This window comes from Zootoca vivipara, chromosome 2 (genome assembly GCF_965207765.1).
Source record: "Zootoca vivipara chromosome 2, rZooViv2.hap1.1, whole genome shotgun sequence".
NCBI lineage: Eukaryota > Metazoa > Chordata > Lepidosauria > Squamata > Lacertidae > Zootoca > Zootoca vivipara.
Window position 1 is genome coordinate 49,882,615 of NC_142584.1, and position 22,914 is coordinate 49,905,528.

Below are 22,914 nucleotides of genomic sequence, written 5' to 3' on the forward strand. Positions count from 1 at the left end.
CAAAAAGAAACACTTCCTTTTCTCTGTCCCGAATCTTCCCACATTTAGCTTCATCGCATGACCCCTCAATCTAGTATCATTCCATGCTTTGGGAACAAAATATAGCCGCCTGTATCAAGTTGCCATAATGTTTCTAAGGTCTTTCTTACTGAATATTGGCGGGGGACGGTGATTTCACAACCTTTGAAATTTAGGGGTACAGTGCAGCGCGCGCACACACACACAGAGAGAGATTTATTCTACCCTGGGTGATGTTATTATGAGAGATGTGTCATGCATCATTGTATACACCTTTGTCGTGGCCCTCCCAACTTCTCGCCTCCCCACTCTAAAATTTAAAAGGCTCAAATGTTAAAACCATTCCTAATACGTGACTTGCTGCAGCCCCCCTCGATCATGTTGCTTATCCTTTTCTGTTCTTTCAGTAGCGCTAAAATCGCCCTCCCTTTTGAGTTGCGGCAACCAGCACACGATATTCCAAGTGAGACAGCACCCAGCCCGTGTTTCGAATCACACGTGATTAAACAAACATACATACATACACATACATACATACATACATACATCTCCGTCCAGCTGCCTCCTTCTGCGCGCTGACTGGTGCGTACGTCGCAGAACGCGAACCTATAGATCTTTAATGGGTCTTTAATACGCAAGAGTACTTGGGAACGGATCTGGCTGCAGGTATACAGTACTTGTGGATCCCAAAGGCCTGAATTCATATTCGTATGTTGGTAACTCTTTGACCTGTATTGATTATGCTATTCTGAGGTATGAGGAGGTTCATAACGCATGTTCTCCATTTCAGAACATGCGTTATGTACCTCCCCATTCCTCAGAACAGAAATGTTCTGAAAGGCTCTCAGTTAACCTTGAACCCACCAAGTCTTTATGTTTGGCTAAGAAGAAATCGCACACACGAAATAGGAAATGGTCCTCAAAGAGGGGAAAGGTTGGTTGATTCAGTGGAAAGCGGGGAGGGGCGATCCAAAGCCCACTGGATTTCAGCGGAGCATCCCAGCAACGCGTTTAGCGTAGGGGTGGATCGCACCTCGAGAAAACCGGCACCTTCTATTCCCATGTAAAGCGTTTAGGTCTTCGAAACAGACGCATCTCCTGATAGGTCCAGTGGCTGCAGAAAAGAGGGCAATGCTTTTCAAAACCAGCGGTGTTGCGGGTTTTGAGTGGAAGGGATATAGTTCTACTAGGGAGTTTTTTATTGATTTTTTTTAAAGGACCATTACTCCTGCTTAGTCGGGTTCTTTCCCCACTGCAATCCGTAGTCCTTACCCCTAAACGACATATCCATACCACTCCAGCCTTTGATCATTCTGACGCCCCTTTCCCCCATTTACATCAGATTCAGGCCCAGGAGCTCTTCGGAAGCCTCAGAGGCAGCCGGTCGGCCGCATGCGCCTCAGCACAGGGCGTGAGCATTCCTTCCTTATTAAAGATCTTTCCTAACAACAATAGAATAATTATGATCCTCAAGAGAGCAGCGCTCTCCCTCTTCCCGGCCTCGCGATGTCAATCCAGATAGAGTCATCGCAGAGTGGTTGCGCCTACAGATGCGCGCGCTCTCTCTCTCTTCCTCTCTTCCTCCTCCTCCTCCTCTTTCTTCTGTGGGACAAGAGGAAGGTAAAAGTTAAATGGGCTGGTTGGTTGCTGCTGCTACCCTGGGGTGGGGGTAAGGACGGGGGTTGCGGGGCGGGGCTGCCTGGGACGGGCCGCCGCTTCTGCTCTCTCTGGAGCCGGTCAAACTGCACAGCCACTTCCCCCAGGAGTTTCTCTTTCATCTCCCCGCTGCTGGCGCCTGCAAACAGCCTCAGTTTGTCTGCAGCGTCTCTCCCGCCCTCCTCTCGCTCTCGCTCTCTCCCTCTCCCCCTTCGTCCTCGCCCCTCCTGGCTTCCCAGCCGCAGAGACTCCGGAGCAGGGCGCATATTTCCCAGCTGGTGTCATGGAGCAGAGAAGGGGCCGTCCGGGTGAGCCCCTCACCCACCCATTCCCCGTGTGCCCGTGAGATATTGAAGGCAGATTGGCTCTCGCAGTGGCTTCTCTGAAGGATCGTCGCATCACTGAACGGTCCTGTGGTGATCTTGAGATCCTTTCCTGCCCTTTGTTAAAGGGTCTTCGCACTGTGCACTCTAATAATATTAAAACGAGAGTCAATTATTGCCATCGGAATGGGGATACAGAATACGTCCCCTTCCATTGGGGTAGGGAAACTTTGCGCTTGATCCTTTCGCACAGGCCGATCCAGAGGTTAATACTGTAAATAATAATAATAATAATAATAATAATAATAATAATAATAATAATAATATACTGCCCTTCATCAAAAGATCTCAGGGTGGTTAGCATAATAAAATACAAGAGAAAAACACAAGTAAATAATTAAAACAAAACAAGAAAACAAAAGTCCCCATCCCACAAAACATTTAAAAGGCTGTAGAATATTAATCAGCCAAAGGCCTGGTTGAAAAGGTATGTTTCCCCCTAGAGCCTAAGTACCGGTGTATATATAATGAAAGGCCAGACGAAACTCTCAGGTGAGAGCATTCCACAAAGTGGAGCCATTGCAGTAAAGGCCCCTTCTTGTGTTGCCACTCTGGGAATTCAGGTGGAGGAGGCTCACAAATAAGGGCCTCAAGTGCTGATTGCAGAGTCGGGGGTGGTTTCTATGGGGAGGGTGAGCCCTTGAGGTGCTGAGCCGGTCCTGAGCTGTTTAAAGCTTTATAGGTCAAAACCAACTCTTTAAATTGGGCCCAGGAAGCAGTCCTACAGATTCAGGACCTCCGTCACTATCATTTCCTACTGGGTCTTTCTCTTTCTTTCTTTCTTTCTTTCTTTCATTCTTTCTTTCTTTCTAGATTGGTTAGAGTACAAAAACCGGCAGGGCAGCAGTGGATTTTTCTGAATTGTTGAGGGGATAAGTAACTTGCAGTGTAGCTGCTGAAAAGTTTTCATTGAAAAACAACAACAAAATCTGTGGGGTCCAGTTTAATAGCCTGGGTTCTTTATGGTTATGAATATTCGAGGGGATTTTTTCGATCTCAGATGCGCAGATCTTTCTTATCTCTGGAAGGCCATCGACTGATGTTCAGAGATCCTGGTCTGCTGCCCCTTGGCAATATTGCCGGTCTCTTGAAAGGCTCCTTCGCTACCCAGCCACTACTAAGTCATACTCCTTCCCTAAATTCTAAATAAAATAAAATCAGGATATCCAGGCTGTTGTTGTCATTTTTCGTTCTCTGATACCTTTCCTGTGCTTTCAATCCAGTTTAAAGACTACGTTTAAATCCAGGAGCAACCTAGGTCCAGTTTCCAGACATTGTTCCATGTGGGAAAGTGGCAGAGCGCCCTTAGAAAAGTCAGGGAGAACAAGCCAAGACCTTTTGCCTATTCGTGTTTCCTTCTAAGTAAGACCTATCGAGGTCAAGCAGGCCTGTCTACGCTTGCAGCCTGCAACTTTTAATCCTAAAGCACAAAAGCCACCGGCTATTTTCAGGTTTGCACTCTTGACAAACAAACACAGGATTGATCCCTGGAATTAGTGGCCACAGAGATCTGTAATGCTTTTGGAGTTGCAGGAAACACACCCTAAGGGGAAAAGGAAACCCTCTTCCAAGGAAAAGGATGCATTTTCGTTTAACCAGATTCCAACAGCCCGATCTCTCAAGGCTTTGGGCTTAAAACCCGTTGAACTGTGAGAGGCTGGGACTCAAGCAAGTTCCATTGGAAAGTATTCCCACGAGTCCTCCCTGCAGTCCTAGCTAGACACACGATCTTGGTGGAAATGCTCATTGCACTCACTGGGCCCTGCGTGGATCAGACCGTTCAGGCGACTCTGCAGAGACAGGTGACACTTCTCTCCGCTCGATTGTATTGGCTTTCCTCTCACTAATATCTCTCTCTCCCCATGGGGCATATACAAGCCACCGAAAGACTTCATTTTAAGAAATGGGTTAGGGTAGAGAGTATTAAACAACTCAGAATCAAATGTTTAGGTTCAATAAGACTGGGAGATGGGAGCAAGCTAAATAGGAGGGGAGAGAGAGAGAGAAAGAGAGAAAGAGAGAAAGAGAGAAAGAAAGAAAGAAAGAGAGAAAGAAAGAAAGAAAGAAAGAAAGAAAGAAAGAAAGAAAGAAAGAAAGAAAGAAAGAAAGAAACGGCTGCATAGAGCTGAAAAGGGGATTCACGTGCCCGTCTGAAGCCGTCTGCAGCCAGCGTGCCCAGTTCTGTAAACCAGGTCACCGTGCCCTAACCCCAAGTCTGCCTCTATTCTTCCCGGGTAGAAACGTTGCATTTATTCGGTGTAATTATCTGTAGCCCTTCGGCCGATCGGCCTTTGCGCTTCATTGTTCCCTGTTTATATGCATTGTTTCCTGATTTTCATCAATTCTCATTTACCTGTCATTAAGGGGAGGAGAATCCGGGGGTACCGAACACAAGAGCAAAGGCAGGCGTTTTAACAAGTTGACCAGACAATGAGTCGTTTTCCACCTCTCTCTCCCCGCCCCCTTCACTTTTTGCACATTTTGCAACTTGACAGACTAAAGGTGGACCTGAATACAGCGGGAAGAAGAAGAAGAAGACGACGACGACGACAGTATGCAGCATCTTCCCAAATAATTAAAGTTCTGCCGTTTACATGGAGGAATACGAATAATGGTGCCTTTGTGGGTCCCATTACCTACCTATCTTAAAATAGGCTTTAAGTCAATGGCATTTGAGAGATTTTGTGTGTGTGCAGGAGAGAGATGCAGAGCTGGATGGGCACTAAAAAAAATAAAAAGTAAACATGCAAACGCCAGAATGGGAGGAAAAGAGGATTCAAAAGTCGCTGACCTAGACTTGCAAACGCGAAAATAAATTCCATTCGAACTAAATATAAAGGGCAGGCGTGCAGAGGTTCCGAATTCCAGGTTGCATATGAGGGGATGTTTCTATTGACGTACACGTTTACTTCGAATTAAGTACCACTGCGTTCAGTGGGATGCGCGCCAAAATAAGAGCACGTAAGATTACGATATTTCACGCGTTTCTTCCTAACCCTGGAAGTCGATGTGCCTTTGCGTGTACGGCCCTTCAAGAATTCGAAAGGGGCAGCCCAGAACCTTGCAAATCAATGGCTGCAACAGTGGAAAGCGGACTGCACCCCAAACAACGTTCCTTTCGCCATTAGAAGCGACTCTGCGGTGAGTGGAGGTGGCAGGGATAGATTAGATTTTCAAAACAGCGCGGCTCCTACCCCCAGCAGATGCACGTACACAATCACTTAAAACCTTCCGGCAGTCCTCGACAGGAGAGCCCCTTTCATGAAGGCGGAAGCAATAATCCTTGGTATCTGGCTGAAGGTACCTAACTACATAGCTGCCAAGTTTTCCCTTTTCTCACGAGGAAGCCTATTCAGCATAAGGGAATTTCCCTTAAAAAAAGGGAAAACTTGGCAGTTATGTAACTATAATTTTTAAGATGAAATATTAACGATTACGCCGGGAAAATAATGAAAGCTAAAAGCAGATTTTAGAGAAGATGATGTACAGCATCCTCCTGTCCCAATGGAAGTGATGGACTGATGGACACAAAGTGGTGGGGTAGGCAAGAAAAGTTTCCCCGTTCCCGTCCCCCCACCATCCAGTTCACCCTGCACTTCCAAGCATGGAAAAAGAAACATTTAAGAACAATATTAGAACAAACTTTTCCTAGCATCAGCGATGCAGAAACAAACGAGAATAAAGTCAGAGGTTTTTATGTTAAGCCTATCAAGGGTTAATAGTTGTGTATTTTTCACAGTTTCTCCTCCCTGGAGGTGAAGAATACGGGAAGACTTCAGCCTTACATTCGTTTTACGCACACCACACCCGCACCCGCACCCCCCGCAAATCCTAAACAAACCACTCGAACTCGAAAAGAAATGTTATTGCAAGTAAATAGGATTTATTGTTGTTGTAAATATTGCAGAAGATGAGGGAGGAGAATTAGAGAATAGAGATTCCTCCTCAACGCTACCTGGGTCTCTCGATCGCCCGAGCAGCCGAGCTGTAATCCTGCCTGTCTGACACTTTTGTTCCCATACACACACACCCCTCCACGTTTTAATAACCAACAATAGCTACCAACGGATAATTAAGCTACCATCATTACGACATTAAATTAATTACGAAGCAAAAAAAATGATTTGCTTTTCTCGGGCTGGCAATTGAAATGTCACTTTAAAATTAACACAACTCGTTGTCTTAAATGGGATGAAGTCGAAAAGTGGGACGAGGACATACGCGGGCATCCTGGAGGCTGTTTGATGCGCTCGCCGATGAAGGAGTGCAGAGTCAGGCTCCCTGCTTATGAAAGATGCATCTGTTTGTCATCAAGGGTTAGGCGCCTGCAATTTACATTACTAACTTAATCATTGGCGGCGGGGGGAGGACTTATCGGTCCCTCTCCAATGCATTTAATTTGTTCTCTTATAATAGACTACTTACAGCTGCAGGGAGAGGTTAGTAAGCAGTAAAGGAGTCCTCCCTTACTGCTAATACGATCCATCCAAAGGACTGTCTAGAGATGTTGTGGAGAGGAGTTTATTGCAGCGGATTAAATCCCAAATGGTCTGCCTTCAGATGCTCCTGCCCCACCCCTTCCCCTCCGGTTCACTCAGCTGGTCTGGACTATCCGTTTACCTCGTTCAAGGGACTGGTCGTAGAGATCTGAAAGGCCCTGTCTGAAAAATAATGCTGGGGCTCCAACTCCCAAGAATTAAAAGTCCATCTGTCCCGTTCTGAATTTGGAAGAGCGCCTTCCCTGCGCCCGTGTTTATTCTCCAGCATGATTTGCAATGTTCTGGAGGGGCGCTTGAAAATGAGGCCGCTTCCCTTAGCGATAAAGGCGCGCACAGAACCTTGACCACTACGTCCATTTCACCCACCCAGCCGCCCCTCTGTAACCTGGAAGTGAAACGTGCCATCGCTTCGCTGCCACCCTTCCTGGGGTCCCTACAAGACAACCCCGCCCCCCGATGCCCCTTCTTGGGAGGAAGAGCTTGTTGATGGTGATGATGGGCTCCCTTAGGCTACTATGGGATGTGGGCGATCGCTGCCTGAACGCGCCACGCTGGCGCCCATGGAACAGGCAAGATGGCCCGCGGGGGGCATTCATTCGTATTTTATTTCGGAAGAATCCGAGTATTACATAAGAAGTCGATGACCTTCGCAGGGCCTCGGTGCGCGCTTGAGCGTTGGGTTGCCAGGGCTCACCGGCCAGGACTCTCGCTGGCCGGCAGATTTCGCTCTCGGGAAGGCAGGAGTTTTCCAGAGAGCGAGCGAGCAGGATGGGGGTGGGATCTGCCCTCTCCGAGCTTCCTCTTCGTATCATCGGCCCTAATTACTCCGCTGACTTTCCTGTTTTGGCAAAGTTACAGCGCTGGAAAGCTCCCTAATCACACAGCTCCGCTCGCTGCCCGTGTCATTAACTTCTAATTTATTTAAAAGGAAGGCAGAGTGCGGGGGAGGGGAGGGAAAAAAAACACTCCTCCGCTCCGACCCGTCCGGAGCCAATGGCGTGAGTCAGAGCGTGACGTCACGGCCGGGAGGCGTCTCCCATTGGCCGAGCTGCGCTTAGTCAACTTCCCAGAGGAGGAAACGGCCAGAAGTCTCCCAAAAAAGGGGAGGAAAAAAAAGTTGCTCGGCTGATTCGGGGCTGCGGCTAGCCGAGCTAGTGCGTCCGGGAGCGAGCGCGAGAGATCGAGGGGTCGGGAGACCGAGGAGGAGGAGAAGCAACAGCAGCAGCAGCCGAAGGGAACACCGGCTGGCAGCAGCAGCAGCAGCTCTCGAGGCGGGGATCGTCGCGAAGCTGCGCCGCGATGTCTTCTCCGTCGAAGGCGAAGGAGGTGTTCTCGTCCGACGAGGAGGGCCCCGCTGCCGTGCCCGAGGAGCGACGCCCCGTCAAGGTGTCCAGCTTGCCTTTCAGCGTCGAGGCGCTCATGTCCGACAAGAAGCCCCCTCGCGAGGCGGGCGGCGGAGGCAGCGGCCTCGACGGGGCGGGCTTGGGCACTTCCAGGAACCTGCTCTTGCCGGGTCACGGCGCCAGGGAAGCGGCCAGCCCCGGGGGGCTTACAAAAACCTTCGAGACGTCGTCGGTTAAATCCGAGAACTCCGAGGACGGCTCGTCGTGGATCCCTGAGGCCGGCAGATACTCGCCTCCCCCAAGTGAGTCGTCTTGTCTCCCTCGCCAGGGAAGTCTGGGTCGGGAGGGTTGCGAGGAAAAACATCCCTCGGGAGGTGTGGGATGGAGGGGGGGATAGAGGGGAGGAAATAGTTAGCAGGACTCTTTCTCCGGCCGTCGAGGCACCAGCCGCTTCGCCGCAATCTGAGCTCACGCCAGAGCCGAACTTTTGGGGCAGCAGCAGCAGGAGGGGAGCGACGCGCTGCGCCGGATCCCTCAACATAGTCTCTCGGGAAGGCTCTTTTGCAGGGCGAAGCAGAAAGCACGATTCCAGTGAACAGGGGGGGGGAGCCCTTTCGACCCCATAGCCAGCTTTTGCGGCCAAAGCCTTCATTTGGTTTGCACGTACGGTAGTAAGGAACAGAAGAATGACCAAAGAATTCCGCGCGCTCCCGCCGCTTCCTTAGATTGGACCCGTCCGGAACTGTCCAAAAAAACAAAAACAAAAAACCTCCGGCGGTCCAGACGCCTCGAGAGCCGGCCGGCTGTTCAAGCGCCAGGGACCCTCTCTCCTCGCCGCATTAGTCATGCCTTCTTCCAGCTGCCGTTGGCAAGAGGGAGATGGTCTTGCGCTGCCGCGTCTAAGTTGTTTTCTCCCATCCCCCAGGATGATGGATCGCAGTAGAATCTCTCCTTTCTGTCGCGACGCTTTTCAGTGACTCTCGCCTAGTTCAATAATTTTAATTTTTGCAGTAGTCCCCGTCCCCCCCCCCCCGCGTCTTCTCGGTAGGCAGAAACCTGGCAAGGCTGAGAATCGCCGGTGGTTTCTTACAATCGCCCTCGGTTGCCTTTCCTGGTGCACCTGCAGCAGCGGGAGCAGGCAGCCTCCGGCTCCTCTGCGCACCTCGGGCTTTCTCTCTTTACTCTTAACTGCGCGCCTCTCTCAATGAGGCCCATGTAGGGCCTCCAAACATTGACCAGGGACAGAATAAATGGGGAAGACAGAACCGGGAAAGATCAGCCGCCTTGTTTCTTCCTCACTAGTCGAGAATTGCCAGCTCCAGTGAACCTGGACGGCAGTTTCCAGGCTGTGAGGAAATGCGCTACGTGACAGCATTGCCCATCGCTTTGGCTTTCAAAGGTCTCTTTGCTTAAGAAGGTTTCTGCAAACCACACTAGGTTCCTGAGCACTAGTTTTCTGGGACAGTTTCCCAATGTTCTGAAACCTGTTTTATTATTAATAATATTTTATTTATGATTTTCACCATTAAAACAGTTGATAACCCAAACACCATTAAAACAGTTGATAATAACCAAATACTTTCCCCCACCCTTTCCATGGTTCACTTATATTCTAATTATCCCTATATTTTAATTTTCTCAGTTTTATATCTCAATAATGGTTACTGCTGAATTTACTCTGCTACTGTTATCTTTTTAATATGCTTACAGTGATTTCCCAAATACAGTCAATAAAACATTTCCAAACTCCCTTAAATATTTTTTTCATATTGATCTCTTATTCTGTTTTTCAGTCTTGCCATTAATGTTCTGAAATCTGTTTGGAGTCTGAAAAGTGTGGCTTCCTCCCTCACCCCCAACCATGGCTTTTCTTAATGCCTTTGATCCATCTTTATTTCATTTTCTACAATTTTCTCTTTACGTTCATTACAGAGTTCTTGATACTGTTATACAAGTGCATGCACACATCTGTCCTTATCGCAACCCACCTCTGCTTCATCTCATTCTTTGGATATTGGGGTGGTAGTGTTGATAATGGAAGGTACTGTGTTTCTTTTAATGCTAAATCGGTAACTGTGACGACAGTAATGCCTATATTTCCCCCCCCCCCCCCCGAAGCTGTTCCTCTCTCGGAAAACATTTTGAATGCAATAGAAAAATAGTAAATCGATACTCTGGTTTTAAGTCTGCTTAATTCCACTAATAGAAATACGAACAAAGAACCTGATGGTACCTTAAATGTCTGTTGTGGCATTTGCTTTCATAGGCCAGAGTTCATTTCATCCACCACAAAGTGGGATCTGTCCCACGAAAAACTTGTACCAGAACAAATGTGTTGAAAGCTTCCACTGCACACTTTCTTTAAATGCAGTTTACTTCTAGCTAAGCTGAATCCGAGTACAATTTGCTATATCCCCCCCCCCCATAGTGGCAAGGAAGAGTTGTTCTCATCACCTCTGTTTCTATATCAATCCCCCCCCCAAAGGCAATCAAGGCCTAGCTTTCTCTTTTCTGCATCCCCTTGCCTTGTTACTTCATCCTGCACACCTTTGCTCAGAGGTCATTCTCATTGAGTTCAGTAAGACTTAACTCCCAAGTAAGCTGGCATAGGATTACACACTGACCACGACCACCCCAAGGCCAGAAAACTGCTGTTCATTCTAAATCTGAATAGTATCATTATTGATAGTACAAGCCTAACCGTGTCCACTCTTAATTCAGCAGGACTTGCTACTACGGTATGGCGTTTATCCCCAGTTAAGTAGCATTAGGATTGCAGCCACAGACTTCTTACCAGTTTCCCTAAGCAATCAGAAACGGTTTGTAATTCTAAATACAAATAGCTGGCAGAGGCTGAAGGGTTTTGGGTTTGTTTTAACAAAACAAAGCATATTTAAGTATCGACTGGAATTTCAGTGTATTTGTTTATAGCTTTCCACAGAATTATTTCACGTCTGTGGCGCTTTGCCTGCCTTTGGGTTTCAGGACATGAAGCCAACTTGGGTTAAGAGAACACTCATCAAAAGAATCCAACTCCCATCTTAAGACAATTTCACTTGAAAGTTATAGTTCATCTGATTTCAATGGAACTTTCAATGGAATGCGTTTCTGACTGAAGGAAAGTTGAGGGGGTGAAAAAAATCCCAGAGGAGCTTTCTGAATAGTGGAACTGCCATTCTTCAGAGTCTATAAAAAATTACTAAATTGCTCTAGATAGTGTCTCGGGTCCGGTTGACTCCAAAACTTGTTTATTTTCCACATGAAAAAACCAGGAGTATATAGTGAGAGTATATCTTCCCTGGATAATAAAATGAAATGAAAGTCACTTCAAGAAAATAGTAAAAGGAGAGGATATAGAAATGGTGGGTTTTTAAAAATGCACAAGTAAGATATTATAGTAGAAAATATGATATATTTCAGTATAAATGTATGCTGACTGTAAAGTTAACATTTTAGATTCTCAAATCTTTAAAACTGTTGCACCACATGACAAGGAAGAGTGGGGGAATTAATCAGAAATAAAGGGGAAATGGATTAAAGTTTTCTAGGTGTACAGACAGTATGAATAGTTAGGAGATCATTTTTTTATATTACATAGATTTTAGTATAGGCATCTCCGCCTTGACACAGCAGCTGTAAAACTGTATTTTGAAAGTTCCTGTTAAGAGTACCCATTATCTGAAAAAGTATTTTTCCAAATATCAGATTGAAAAGCCGCGCTTTCCCTATTACCACTTAAAACAAATGGCATTTAATCTGCTCTTCTTCACATCTGGATACAAGCCTTAACAAAACCTCCTTTATTAAAGCTGCAATCCTATGTACTGTACACTAATTTTGGGATACACTTCCATGAAACTCCATGCTCCTGTATAACTGAATAATTCTCCTGGGAGACACTGAAACTTGTTCTCATGGCGCCTTAAAGAGATTATGCGGTTTTCAAAAAAGCAATTCCTGAACTTTAGGAGAGCGTATTGTTTTCCTGAGCAATATCTAGTCGTCCCTATAGAAATAAGCCTTCTAATTAAGATCTTTGTTAAGCTACAAATATGTATGACAGTTATTAGCAAATCAACATGTGCTTTAATTAGTGAGGGCTTGGGAAAGACTGAACACTTCTCTTAATATGTTCCAGTAACAACCCACTTGTTGCATTATGTAAACAATGAATTTCATTCCTAAATGCCATGCTACAAATCACTTATCTTTGGGTATATGGGTAAAACTTAATTTACAGCACGATCCTAATATAAGCACAGGATAAAGCTGTGAGTGTAGTTACTCTCGCCACCCATTCTCTGCATGCATACACACACTTAGAAATCAACCCCATTGATTTAAATGGGGCTTCCTGACACATAAATGCATATCCAAGCTCAACTTTACTGTATTTTTCACCCCTTTAAAATTGCCTCCTTTAAAAAGACCAAAAAAAGAAAAATCAGAAGCAAAATCATCACTTCCAAATCATCACTATGACTATAGTGCCATTTGTTCTGAAATGTGCCAGCTATTTAAACAATCTTAGGTTTAATTCTATTGTAGACAACGTTTGCCTCTTAAACCAATATTTCCCACAAAACTATTCTGAAATTCTGAGGCTGTGATCCTAAACAAGCTTATTAAAGAGTAAGTCCCATTGGAAAGTGCTTAGTGAACAGACATAGAATTATACTGTAAATTTTCAAGTGGTCTCTTTAAGATTGTGATGTTTATCACAAATACTTGCAAGTCCCAATAACAATATATGCTGATTTCATGTCGAATACAGTCTTAGGATCCTGATGCTGGCAATTCCTATTTATGCCCTTTCCCTTGCTTTTCTCATAGAGTTGCTGAGCCCTGAAAGTCCTGCTACCAAAATGTAAATTATGCTTTAAAAAGAGTCGGGACTATTACTATGTAAATTACAGGCTTTGGGTTGTAATGGAACAAGATATGAAACAAATTCCACTGCTTGTATTAGCTACAGATGTTTGCGCATATATATATTAGCATATGTCATAAAAAGTACATGTTGAATCAGTGTGTCGGCTTCCTTTTACATTTTTGTTGCTGGCTTAGAATACAGAGATCTAAAATGGTGGTGGTAGGGAGAGCAGTCAAGACTTTGCTCCCAGATCACAAGTCTACCATTGATTTCAATGAAAGGCTTGGCAATTAGCACAGTCACAGTGGGGGGGGGGAATCCTTGTCGGACTCCCGTGTCCTCAGGCAAACTTTCTGATAAAATATGTAATTCATGCTGGATAAATCATAACAACTAGTGGCTGGGGTGCATTTATTTCTATCCTTTATGAAACTTTAAAAATCAAAAAACCCACAGCCAACTACTAACTCGTTCCTTTAGTAACATGTTCCACTTCCCACTTCAGTAAGGGCCCCTAGAAGTTCTCCAGATCTTACTAAGATGAGCCCATTGGGGGCATGTTATGCACCTGATTTTCTGACCAGAGGTTTTCAGATGCCCTAGACTTTTTGTAGGACTCTTCACTAGGATACCATACATATTTCACAAAAGAAGGATGACCAGCTGTTTTTGACAACAGTCTGTTTCAGTAAGATGGTGGCTTTGTAGTAGATTTTTGGTTGAAGCTCTCCATGAGGTTCTGCAAAGGCCTGGACAGTGATATGGGGATGCAGGTGGGCTGTAATATTACATCCCATAGCATTCGGGAACACTGGATCCAACATTGTTGCCATGTTGACAGTTGTTAAGGATATGAGACTTGTCAGTGTGCCTTCACAGTCCTCCATCTGCTCACCTTAAATCTCTGTATCTCTTACAGCAGAGGCGAGCTTATCAGATCTCCTTTGTTTTTCACTAGATCTGCCAGCCAGAACCAAGTGCTAAGGACATACAGTTAGAATTAAAGAACAATTAAAGAACAGTCTGGGCTCAGGGATTTGTTTTTAGTACAAGAACAGTGCTTGCAGTCCTTTCACGTAAAAGTCTACTCCTCATTAGTTTTCTTATTTCCGCAGATGGGGGAAAGTGGCTGTTGCTATTACTAAAAAATTGGTCTTTGGGAACCCTTAACCATCTATTGGAAATTGTCCAGAGATCTCCCAGTAGATCCTGATCTACATTTTGCCCACCCTTGCCTTACAGAAACAAATACCCATTAGATTCCTACTGGTGCAAGGAGTGGAGAAAAACAAAGCATGCAATAACCCTTTTAAAATACAGTGGTACCTCTGGTTAAGAACTTAATTCGTTCTGGAGGTCCGTTCTTAACCTGAAACTGTTCTTAACCTGAGGTACCACTTTAACTAATGGGGCCTCCCGCTGCCGCCACACGATTTCTGTTCTCACCCTGAAGCAAAGTTCTTAACCCGAGGTACTATTTCTGGGTTAGCGGAGTCTGTAACCTGAAACATCTGCCACTGTACGTTTAAAACTTGCTTGGTGGATTCTAAGATCCTCACTGAGTGAGGGGAAATTGTATGTTTTAAGCATACAATTTAAAACGTAAGATCTGAATGTAACAAATGCATATATTGTACATGCAGACTCCTCAGGCACCTGCAACCAAGAGTGGCTCCCTGTCAAGTGTATGCCTGGTAGCAGACCCCAATCTGCTGCTAGGTGATGTGCAAAATAGCTAGGATAGTTTCCAAACAGGCTACTACTGTTTTGGGGGGGATCCCTGCGCACTGTCTTGAATACATTAGCTGAGCTTTTGAAGGTTTCAAGCAGGGAAGGCAAAAAGAATCCCCTCCCCCCAAAAAGCAAAACCTGAACTAGGATATATTGTCGAAATAAAATAAAAAAAATCCTTCCAGTAGCACCTTAGAGACCAATCAAGTTTGTCATTGGTATGAGCTTTTGTGTGCATGCACGCTTCTTCAGATATCTCATATTGCATGCACACGAAAGCTCCTACCAATGACAAACTTAGTTGGTCTCTAAGGTGCTACTGGAAGGAATATTTTTATTTTGTTTCAACTACGGCACACCAGCACGGCTCCCTACCTGTAACTAGGATATATTGTGTAGATGATTTAAAGCATATAAAGAAACGTAATAGATTGATCATTGCTTTGATCCTGCATCATATTTTTAAAATAGGGGGCACATTAGTTTCACAGAATGTGTCTGCTACAGCCAGATTGCAAACATCCACATTATATGCAGAAATATAGGCTATGCGTTTTAAAGTTTGACGTATCATTCCCACCTTCCATTTTTAAAAAGGGGTCCTTCTTGGTGTGTCAGAATTTCTTATGTTCTGCTTTCTTTCATATTATGCCCTCGCATGAACACAATCTCATGCGTTCTTCTTAAACCAACTGCCTTATCTTAGTGTTTTGATGTCCGGTGGGTGGGCGGTACAATTGGGCCTGGTTGCCTCTGTGCAGCCAGTAATGGACTATTCTGCTTGTTACCATCATCATTATCATCATCATTTTTTAAAACTATTAGCATGCGGCCTTTGCCCCACATACCTAAGAGTCAGAGCCATTGATTTAACAGGACTCGCCTCTCAGTAGACATGGCTAGGATTGTACTGCTATTATCATTTATACCCCATCCATATGCTGAAAAGGAGCGAAGAAGCTGCTTTTGCAACATTTGGCAGTGATCATCCATTCCCCCCCCCCCAGCTTTGGTAACTGATCTTTGTTTTCCTTTCCAGGACACCTGAGTCCCACAGCCTGTACGCTAAGGAAGCACAAGACCAACCGGAAGCCCCGGACACCTTTCACCACCTCCCAACTGTTGGCTTTGGAGCGCAAATTCCGCCAAAAGCAATACCTCTCCATTGCTGAAAGGGCTGAATTTTCAAGCTCGCTGAACCTCACAGAGACCCAGGTCAAAATCTGGTTCCAAAACCGGAGGGCCAAGGCAAAGAGACTGCAGGAAGCAGAGCTGGAGAAGTTGAAAATGGCAGCCAAACCCATGTTGCCATCTGGCTTTAGCCTTCCTTTCCCCATCAACTCCCCTATCCAGGCGGCCTCCCTCTATGGAGCATCTTATCCCTTTCACAGACCTGTGCTTCCCATCCCACCTGTAGGACTCTATGCTACTCCCGTCGGATATAGCATGTACCATTTATCGTAAGAAGATCAGAAAGCAAAGCAGCGGCGTAATCAGAGACTTTCTGGTGGATCTTGCCCAGTTCAAGAGTGCAGTACAAAAGCCAATTACTGGTTATTTTTCTGCATGTTTGTATGTGCCTTATCAAGTTTATAGGAGTTTGAAACAAAAAGCAGAGCCTGTATTCTGCAGGCTGGGGAACCAGCCAGGTGTGATCTCAACACTCAGAATCTGATCCTGAAAGAGAGGGGTTGGGTTGTTGTTTTTTAAACATACATGCTTAAAGTAATATAGTTTGTTTATATACTGCACATGGGGGTGGGGTGGGAAAGAAATCAATACTTAAATCATGCATTTTCACAGCATTTATGTTTCCCCGCAATGTTTGCAGTGGGGTGTCAAACCACGTTTTGTTTTTCAAAATAGGAGCAGTTCATTCTTTAAGGTGAGAGAGCTGCAGCTTGATCCTATGCATGTTTACTCAGAAGTAAGTCCCACTCTGTTCAGCGGCGCTTACTCCGCATTTAAATGTGGCTGTAGGTACGTTCCCATGTGTTGTTTGACTTGGTGGGGGAAATTTACGGTGGATATATACGTGGATTTTATTTCTAAGATCAACTTTGGAAATAAAATCAGACTTTCAAGTAGAGGCCAGGAGTTAGTTTCTGCATTTCTGGTTGGGTTCTATGTTGCAGTCTAGGCCTTCAATGGATGTGTAAGCAGTTGGAGTATCTTGAATGCAGAATGCTGGACCATCTGGCAAGGCAGTTATCCCATTTTTGGAATATAGTCCTTTTAAACTGCAGTCTTCAAATATTTCACCTAGAGTAGTTCCGTTGGAATGAATGGGATTGATCCAGATAAAAGGGACCTACTATGCAAAGGATTAATGCCAATGATAATTTTATTCATCCTTATAAGCAAGAATAAACTGCAAACTAAGACATCAAATAAGGGGTTTGTATGTATGCAGAGGCCAAGAAGGCAGGCTGAGAGCTTGAGGAGAGTTCTGTCCTGATCCTGTTCTCCCCTGGTTTGCTTCAGAATTGCCACTTACAGTCAAGTACTTGACTTTTGGAACGATATCAGGAAGGGACACAAAATAGAGGTATGAAGAAAAGACGTGTTGCTTTTCAGAAGTGTGTGTATGTGTGTGTGAGAGCGTGTGTGTGTACATGTCTGCATTCATGTGCAGAGAGACTATCAAAACCGTGTTGCAAAGTTGTTTTGTTTTATTGCAATATTCTGTGTTTTAACCATTATTAGCTTATAGAAATGAATTTGTGCTTAAATGTTTCTTGAAACACCCATAGATCCAGACAAACAAACAAGCCTATGGGAACTACATAGTGCCACTGACGCTAAATACAGGACCCACCTTCCCATGCTTTTAATATTTTTTTTTCAGGCTGGAAGAGTTCTGTTTAGTGTACTTGGTACTATAATAACCCATTTTTATTATTCTAATTATTTTATTATTACTATTGCTAAACTTCATGATAAAGTGTCCATAGAGGATGCAGACTGTTGAAGACAGGACTTCTCAAAGATGTATTTTTGGCATGTTTATAAAAGAAAAAGAAAAAGGGCCACATGATTTGTTTTGGAGTTTTGTTTTATTTTCGCCCCACTACAAGCTGTGTTGTGAATCCATTAGCTCAGTTCTACCCTTTCACCCCCAGCATATTAAAATCCCTTTGAAAGGGATGCCTTGTACAATTTTATATATTTTATTGAAGATTTATTATTTCTTATCTCTTTTATTTAGAATTAAATTAAAAAACCTTGTTTAATTGTGTGTGGGTTTGTCCATGCTTGGAGTTATTTATTTTAAAACACACGATGCCAAAGAAACTGTTATCATTTGTGCCTCCTTTTTCGGTTCTTCAGAAATTTCAACCTGAACAAAGGCCAAATCCGCAAACAAATTTGTGTTGCTGTAATTCAAATAAAACAGGCAAATCTTATGGACCCTCTCTTCATTTAGGCTGCAGTCCTGTACTCACTGGGAGGAAGAACCCATTGGACCCGATGGGGCTTACTTCTAAGTAGACATGTGTGGAGTTGTAATGTTCCATTACTGAATACAGACGATCAATACTGGGGTTTTGGCTTTTTCATTTATACCTGGCTTTGGTAAAGTTACTCATTGTTTACACCACTTAGTAAGTAGCAGTTCTCCGGATAGAGTAAGATAATTTTTTGAGTCCCTTCAAAGTGGTGACAGAGCTGGCCTTGCTTTGATAGGACTTGGTCTCAAGTAAGTGTGTACATGATTGCTGCTATCTTTCTCGGGTCAAAGTGAAGGACCAGGTCGTTTGAGAAAAGTATAGGAAGAGAATGTCGAGGACTATATTATTAAGGAACAAAATCACTTTTAGAATGCACAGGTACCAACTGTGCTGAACAAAGGCAAAAGCTAGCCCAGGCCGTCCATCAGAACTTGCACTGGGTATCTGACCTCTGCCAGCTTGAAATTGACTTGGTAGCTGAGGAATTGTGGAAAGGAGGTAATGTCAAGCTACTACTTGCCCAAGATAGAGAACAACTCGATCCAGAAAGCCCAGATGTGTTGATGCTTTTATATACCCAAGTTGTTTGTGACTGTTGCCGGAAATCCTTCTCCTTGATTAGAGAGTGTGTTTTTGCATTCCCAACTGGTGACTAGCTGAGCTGAGGAAATTTATTACTCTTTCTTCACAGGATGAGAGACAAATTGAATTAACTGGTTTATATAGTCTGCCTTATTTTAGCTTTCTGAGGTAAAGATGAATTTTATAGGTCCTCTTGTTCCAAATACTGTATCCCTCATTACTGCTATGAAGCGGTGGAATTTTTTTTTACAAAGGAGCATTTATTTGTTCTATAGCAGTCCGAACTTTTGAGAATGAAGGAAAGCTCTGCTTTTAAAAGGGAGAAACAGAAACAGAGGCGTCTTGGATTTTAGAACAACAATCCCCATGGAAAGGCTGGGATTGTTTTATTTTGTTTTAAAAAGAAGCTTTAAAAAGAGACCAGATCAGCATTTATCGGAATCAATGTCTGGAGAATCTTGACGCTACAGAGGGATTGACTAGGCATCCCTTCTGAGTCTTGATTTTCCATAATAATATGTGTCACTTATACTGCATTTTTAGACAGGCCTCCGTAAGTTCTACTAAGTGCACTGAGACTTAACATCACAATCCTAACCATGTCTGTTCAGAGTAAGTCTTATTGAATTCCCTGTGGCTTACTCCCAGGTAAATGCGGCCTCAGATGCACGGGAATGTAGTCCTAGACTGTTCAAAGCACTTCACACACATTCACTGAGGCTACAGTCTTAAGCCCACTTAACTGGAAGCAGGCCTAGTGGAATTCCATTCCATTTGCTTCTGAGTAGACACGCTCAGGATTGTGCTGTTATTTTTATTTATGTTTTTGCAATAGCCCTGTAAGGTCGGTTAGTATGCCCATACGGCAAGTGGAGAACTCAGGCTGAGACGAAGTGATCTGCTTAAGGCCAGGAACAGAGCAATCTTATACTGAGAAGTAAACCACATAGATGCTCACCGGGTTGTTCATAGGATTACAGCTTGACTGAGTTCATGACAGAGACAAGATATGAACCTGGTTCAAGCTCCCATGGTGCTTCCAGATGGGAGCTTAATTTGCAAATGGGTCATTGGCCACAACAACAAGAAGAAACTGGAGTTTTCCCTAGGAAGGGTGAATGTGAATTAAATGGAGGGGGGTAAAGGCTGGCATTTTGATGCCAACGATGTTGTCTAGATGCCACAGAAATTTAGGTGCATGAGCACCAATCCTATAGTAAATCATTTGGAAGCATCCTTGGGGTCCAGAGTTGCAAGCCAGAGCAGTCGGGTTCATGGGGATGCAATGATGAATCTTCACCTGTAGCATTTTTTGCCTGCCCTGCAGCTGTTCGTCGCAGGAGTCTTGATGTGAAGAGACAGGGGAAATGTGTTGATCAGGGGGAACGCGTAACCAAACAAAAAGCGCTGTTTTCCCAGGTCAAAGTATGAAATCTGAAAGAAACCGGATTAAAGTACTCGAATCGATGTCTCTTTATCTCTTCACCGCCACCCCCTACTTTACCAGCCTCCTCCGCAGACCTTTCTAATTATCGTTTATAGCTGTGGTATTTAAAAACAACAACACAGAGGAGGGGGTTTTCTGTTTAAAAGAAGGCTTTGCCTTAATTTAGCCGAGAAGAGAGAGAGAGAGACGGGAGCCTCCAATGATCCTAGATGCCCTTAAAAATAACTGAGCCAGGGGAGGGTTATAAAGCAAAAAGAAAGCAGGAGTCCTTGGGTATAAATCAGCGGTGTCAGGGATTACTAGGAAATCTCCGCGCTGGAAATTCTTTGAGCAAGGGAGCTTTAAGGGTGTTAGGAACGATCGTGCAAGGGGCTCCAGGATTTATTGCAGAAGGCCAGGGTGTTGAGGGGGAGTTACCCCTAAGCCCCCCCCCCAAACATTAAGTAGGACTCTTTTTGCAGAGACAATTCCCGGCTGCTTCTTCCAAGCGGAATTTCACCCGGCGCCTAGTTAATTAACCTGGTCCAATCGAAAGGCTGGGTAAATTGAGTATTAGGTTTTATGGGAGGGAGGGGTCTTTAAAGACACGAGCGCGCGCGCACGAGATTTCATCGCAGCTCTAATGGGAGCGCTCCCGAGGCTCGCGCGCGCGCGTTTAAATTGAGTAAAATGAAACAATCACATGCAGCGATCTCGGGGAGCAGCGCTGCATTATTATCCCCAAATTCCACCCCTCCACAAAAAAACCACCTCCGCAAGAACCTGAGAAAGCGGCTCTTTAATAGGGGTTATTTGAATGCAAAGTTGAATTGTTCCCGAAGTACTTTCTGACACAAAACAGATGCCACTGGAGAGCGAGAGAAAGGAATGAGGCTGAAAAGGGTTTTGCTCGTTGGCATCAGATTTAGGCAGGGGATCTTAAAAAAAAAATCCGGTAGAAAGCAGACAATAATTGGAGCAATAAATATTCGGCATTTAATTTTTTGTGGGGGGAGGGGAAGAGAGCCACGGCGTGAAAATTGGTTCTGAGCTTTCCAAATTCCAACCTGATGAGCGGAGTCTGGCCGCGCCGCCGATGGAAGAAATGCGACCCCCCCCTAGCCAACTTCCCGCCCCCGGGATCCCGAATTCCCCCGCGACGGAGCTGTTGACACAAATAGTTAGGAATGGGCTTTTGGGCACGGCTGAGCCAGTGGCCATCAGACGCGGCGGAGTCTGCATTTCATGTTGTCACATTTCCTTGTCAAACCCCGGGGTTTCCTGCCTTTTATGGAGGGCGAAGGCGAGCGACTACTGGGGCTCTATTAAATCAAGGCGTAGCCTCAATCCGGAGTTTGCTCAGAGAGAGAGCTGGGGGGGGGGAGAGACGGGGGGCGCTGTTCTTGGCAGGCTGGATTCGCGTTGACGCACGCGGCGGACACCCCCAGACCGAAAAGGGACAGCTCTCCGATCCTGAGCTTGTTGCTGGCTCCAAAGCAAGGCCTTCTGAGCATAGCTGCCAAGTTTTCCCTTTTCTCGCGAGGAAGCCTATTCAGCATAAGGGAAAATCCCTTTAAAAAAGGGATAACTTGGCAGCTATGCTTCTGAGCTCAGCAGGCCACCTTTCCACCGCCTTGTACTCACAGGATTGCAGCCCAAGCGCTTAGTCCATTGCGCTAACCTCGGTAGAACGCGCAGCCCGATCCTATGCATCTTAATATTCAAGGACTTTCAGCGGGAGTGCGCTGAAAGTTAAGTGGGCGTGGGATTGCATGTTTGAGGTCGGAGGTGCCATCTCGGAGGGCTCTAAAAAGGGTGGGAAGTAGAGAAGGAATATTACTGGCTACAACTCGTGATGGCTGTGTACTGTCGGAGGCAGTATACTGGGGATCACAAGTGGAAGAGAGGCTTTTGAGCTCAGCTCCTGCTTGCGGCCTTCCCACAGGCATCTGGTTGACTACTGTGAGAACAGGATGTTGGACTAGGTGGGCCACTGGCCTGATCCAACACGGCTCTTATTATGTTCTTACAGTGTGTATTGCTAAGAAGAAAGCAAGCCGCAAGCACAGACGTGTTGAAATCTGCCAGAATGCAGGCCTCTAGTCTCGGGGGTGCCCCTTTATCCCTCTCCCCATCACACATTCAAATGAAGTAAGTTTCGATAACAGCAGCAGATCTTTACCAAATTTCATTCCAGGTCCTCCTAAGCATCTGGAGAATGGAGGAGATAAGACGCGGTGGGTTGCGTAACCCTCACACTGCAACATGTCTTGTAGTTGACTTCATAGCGACAGCGGCGAAGATCTGACTTTTCGATTGCAATCCTATACCTCCTTCCGACCTGGGAGCAAATCTTATTGAAGTCAAGGCGGCCTGGGCCTAAGAAGACACATACCGGTAGAAGATGGCACTGTCCCGGCCATGGAGAGAGCAGGGGAGGATGACCAGGAGATTGAGAAACAAAAATAAAAGGACCTCCCCTTCCCCACCGTGTCTTCTGTTTTAAGCCTCATTTTGAATAGCTGGCTTATTTGGACCACAAAACAATATACACTTAATCAGAGATCTAGTTACAGGTAGGTAGCCGTGTTGGTCTGACGTACCGGTAGTCGAAACAAAATAAAAAATTCCTTCCAGCAGCACCTTAGTTGGTGCTGCTGGAAGGAATTTTTTAATTTTGTTTCGACTTAATCAGAGAGTTAGCCCCATTGAACTCAGTGGGGCTTACTTCTAAGGGGAGCATGCATAGGAACGCGCTATTAATGGTTCTGGGCCGGATCCTCTTTATATATGTATATATAACCCACCCATCTCCTTTTGGACAATTTCTGGTGTGCCCTGTGATTTCCATTTGCCTAGCCACGTAAAATCAAATTCTGTTCAAGGATCTATCACACGCCGCTGAGGATGGCTGCGTACTGGGGCAGCTTCCGTTATTCAGTTCAGTTCGC

General features: G+C 45.2%; 1 protein-coding gene and 2 long non-coding RNA genes across 3 annotated transcripts in view; 1 reads left to right on the forward strand and 2 right to left on the reverse strand.

Moving 5' to 3' along the window:
* Positions 1-7,551, reverse strand: part of LOC148686852 (uncharacterized) — a 121,263-nt gene extending 113,712 nt beyond the window's left edge. Inside the window, exon 1 of the long non-coding RNA XR_015948119.1 lies at positions 6,483-7,551. This is a non-coding gene — a long non-coding RNA (uncharacterized LOC148686852). The remainder of the gene's footprint in view (positions 1-6,482) is intronic.
* A 144-nt stretch (positions 7,552-7,695) lies between these two features.
* On the forward strand, positions 7,696-17,741 carry MSX2 (msh homeobox 2). The gene is made up of 2 exons (XM_035105315.3): positions 7,696-8,201; positions 15,543-17,741. The coding sequence occupies exons 1-2, from the start codon at positions 7,856-7,858 to the stop codon at positions 15,965-15,967; spliced, it is 771 nt and encodes a 256-aa protein (XP_034961206.1). The 5' UTR covers positions 7,696-7,855; the 3' UTR covers positions 15,968-17,741.
* Positions 17,742-21,564: 3,823 nt separating this feature from the next.
* LOC148686855 (uncharacterized) overlaps positions 21,565-22,914 on the reverse strand; it is a 36,695-nt gene continuing 35,345 nt past the window's right edge. The window contains exons 3-4 of the long non-coding RNA XR_015948111.1: positions 22,146-22,342; positions 21,565-21,769 (exon numbers count right to left, since the gene is read on the reverse strand). This is a non-coding gene — a long non-coding RNA (uncharacterized LOC148686855). The remainder of the gene's footprint in view (positions 21,770-22,145; positions 22,343-22,914) is intronic.

Bases quoted from the DNA above. Each gene is read 5' to 3' on its own strand.
- MSX2 (XM_035105315.3), top strand. From the start codon at position 7,856: ATGTCTTCTCCGTCGAAGGCGAAGGAGGTGTTCTCGTCCGACGAGGAG. The intron at 8,202-15,542 runs GTGAGTCGTCTT...TTTCCTTTCCAG, and splicing joins CAGATACTCGCCTCCCCCAA to GACACCTGAGTCCCACAGCC.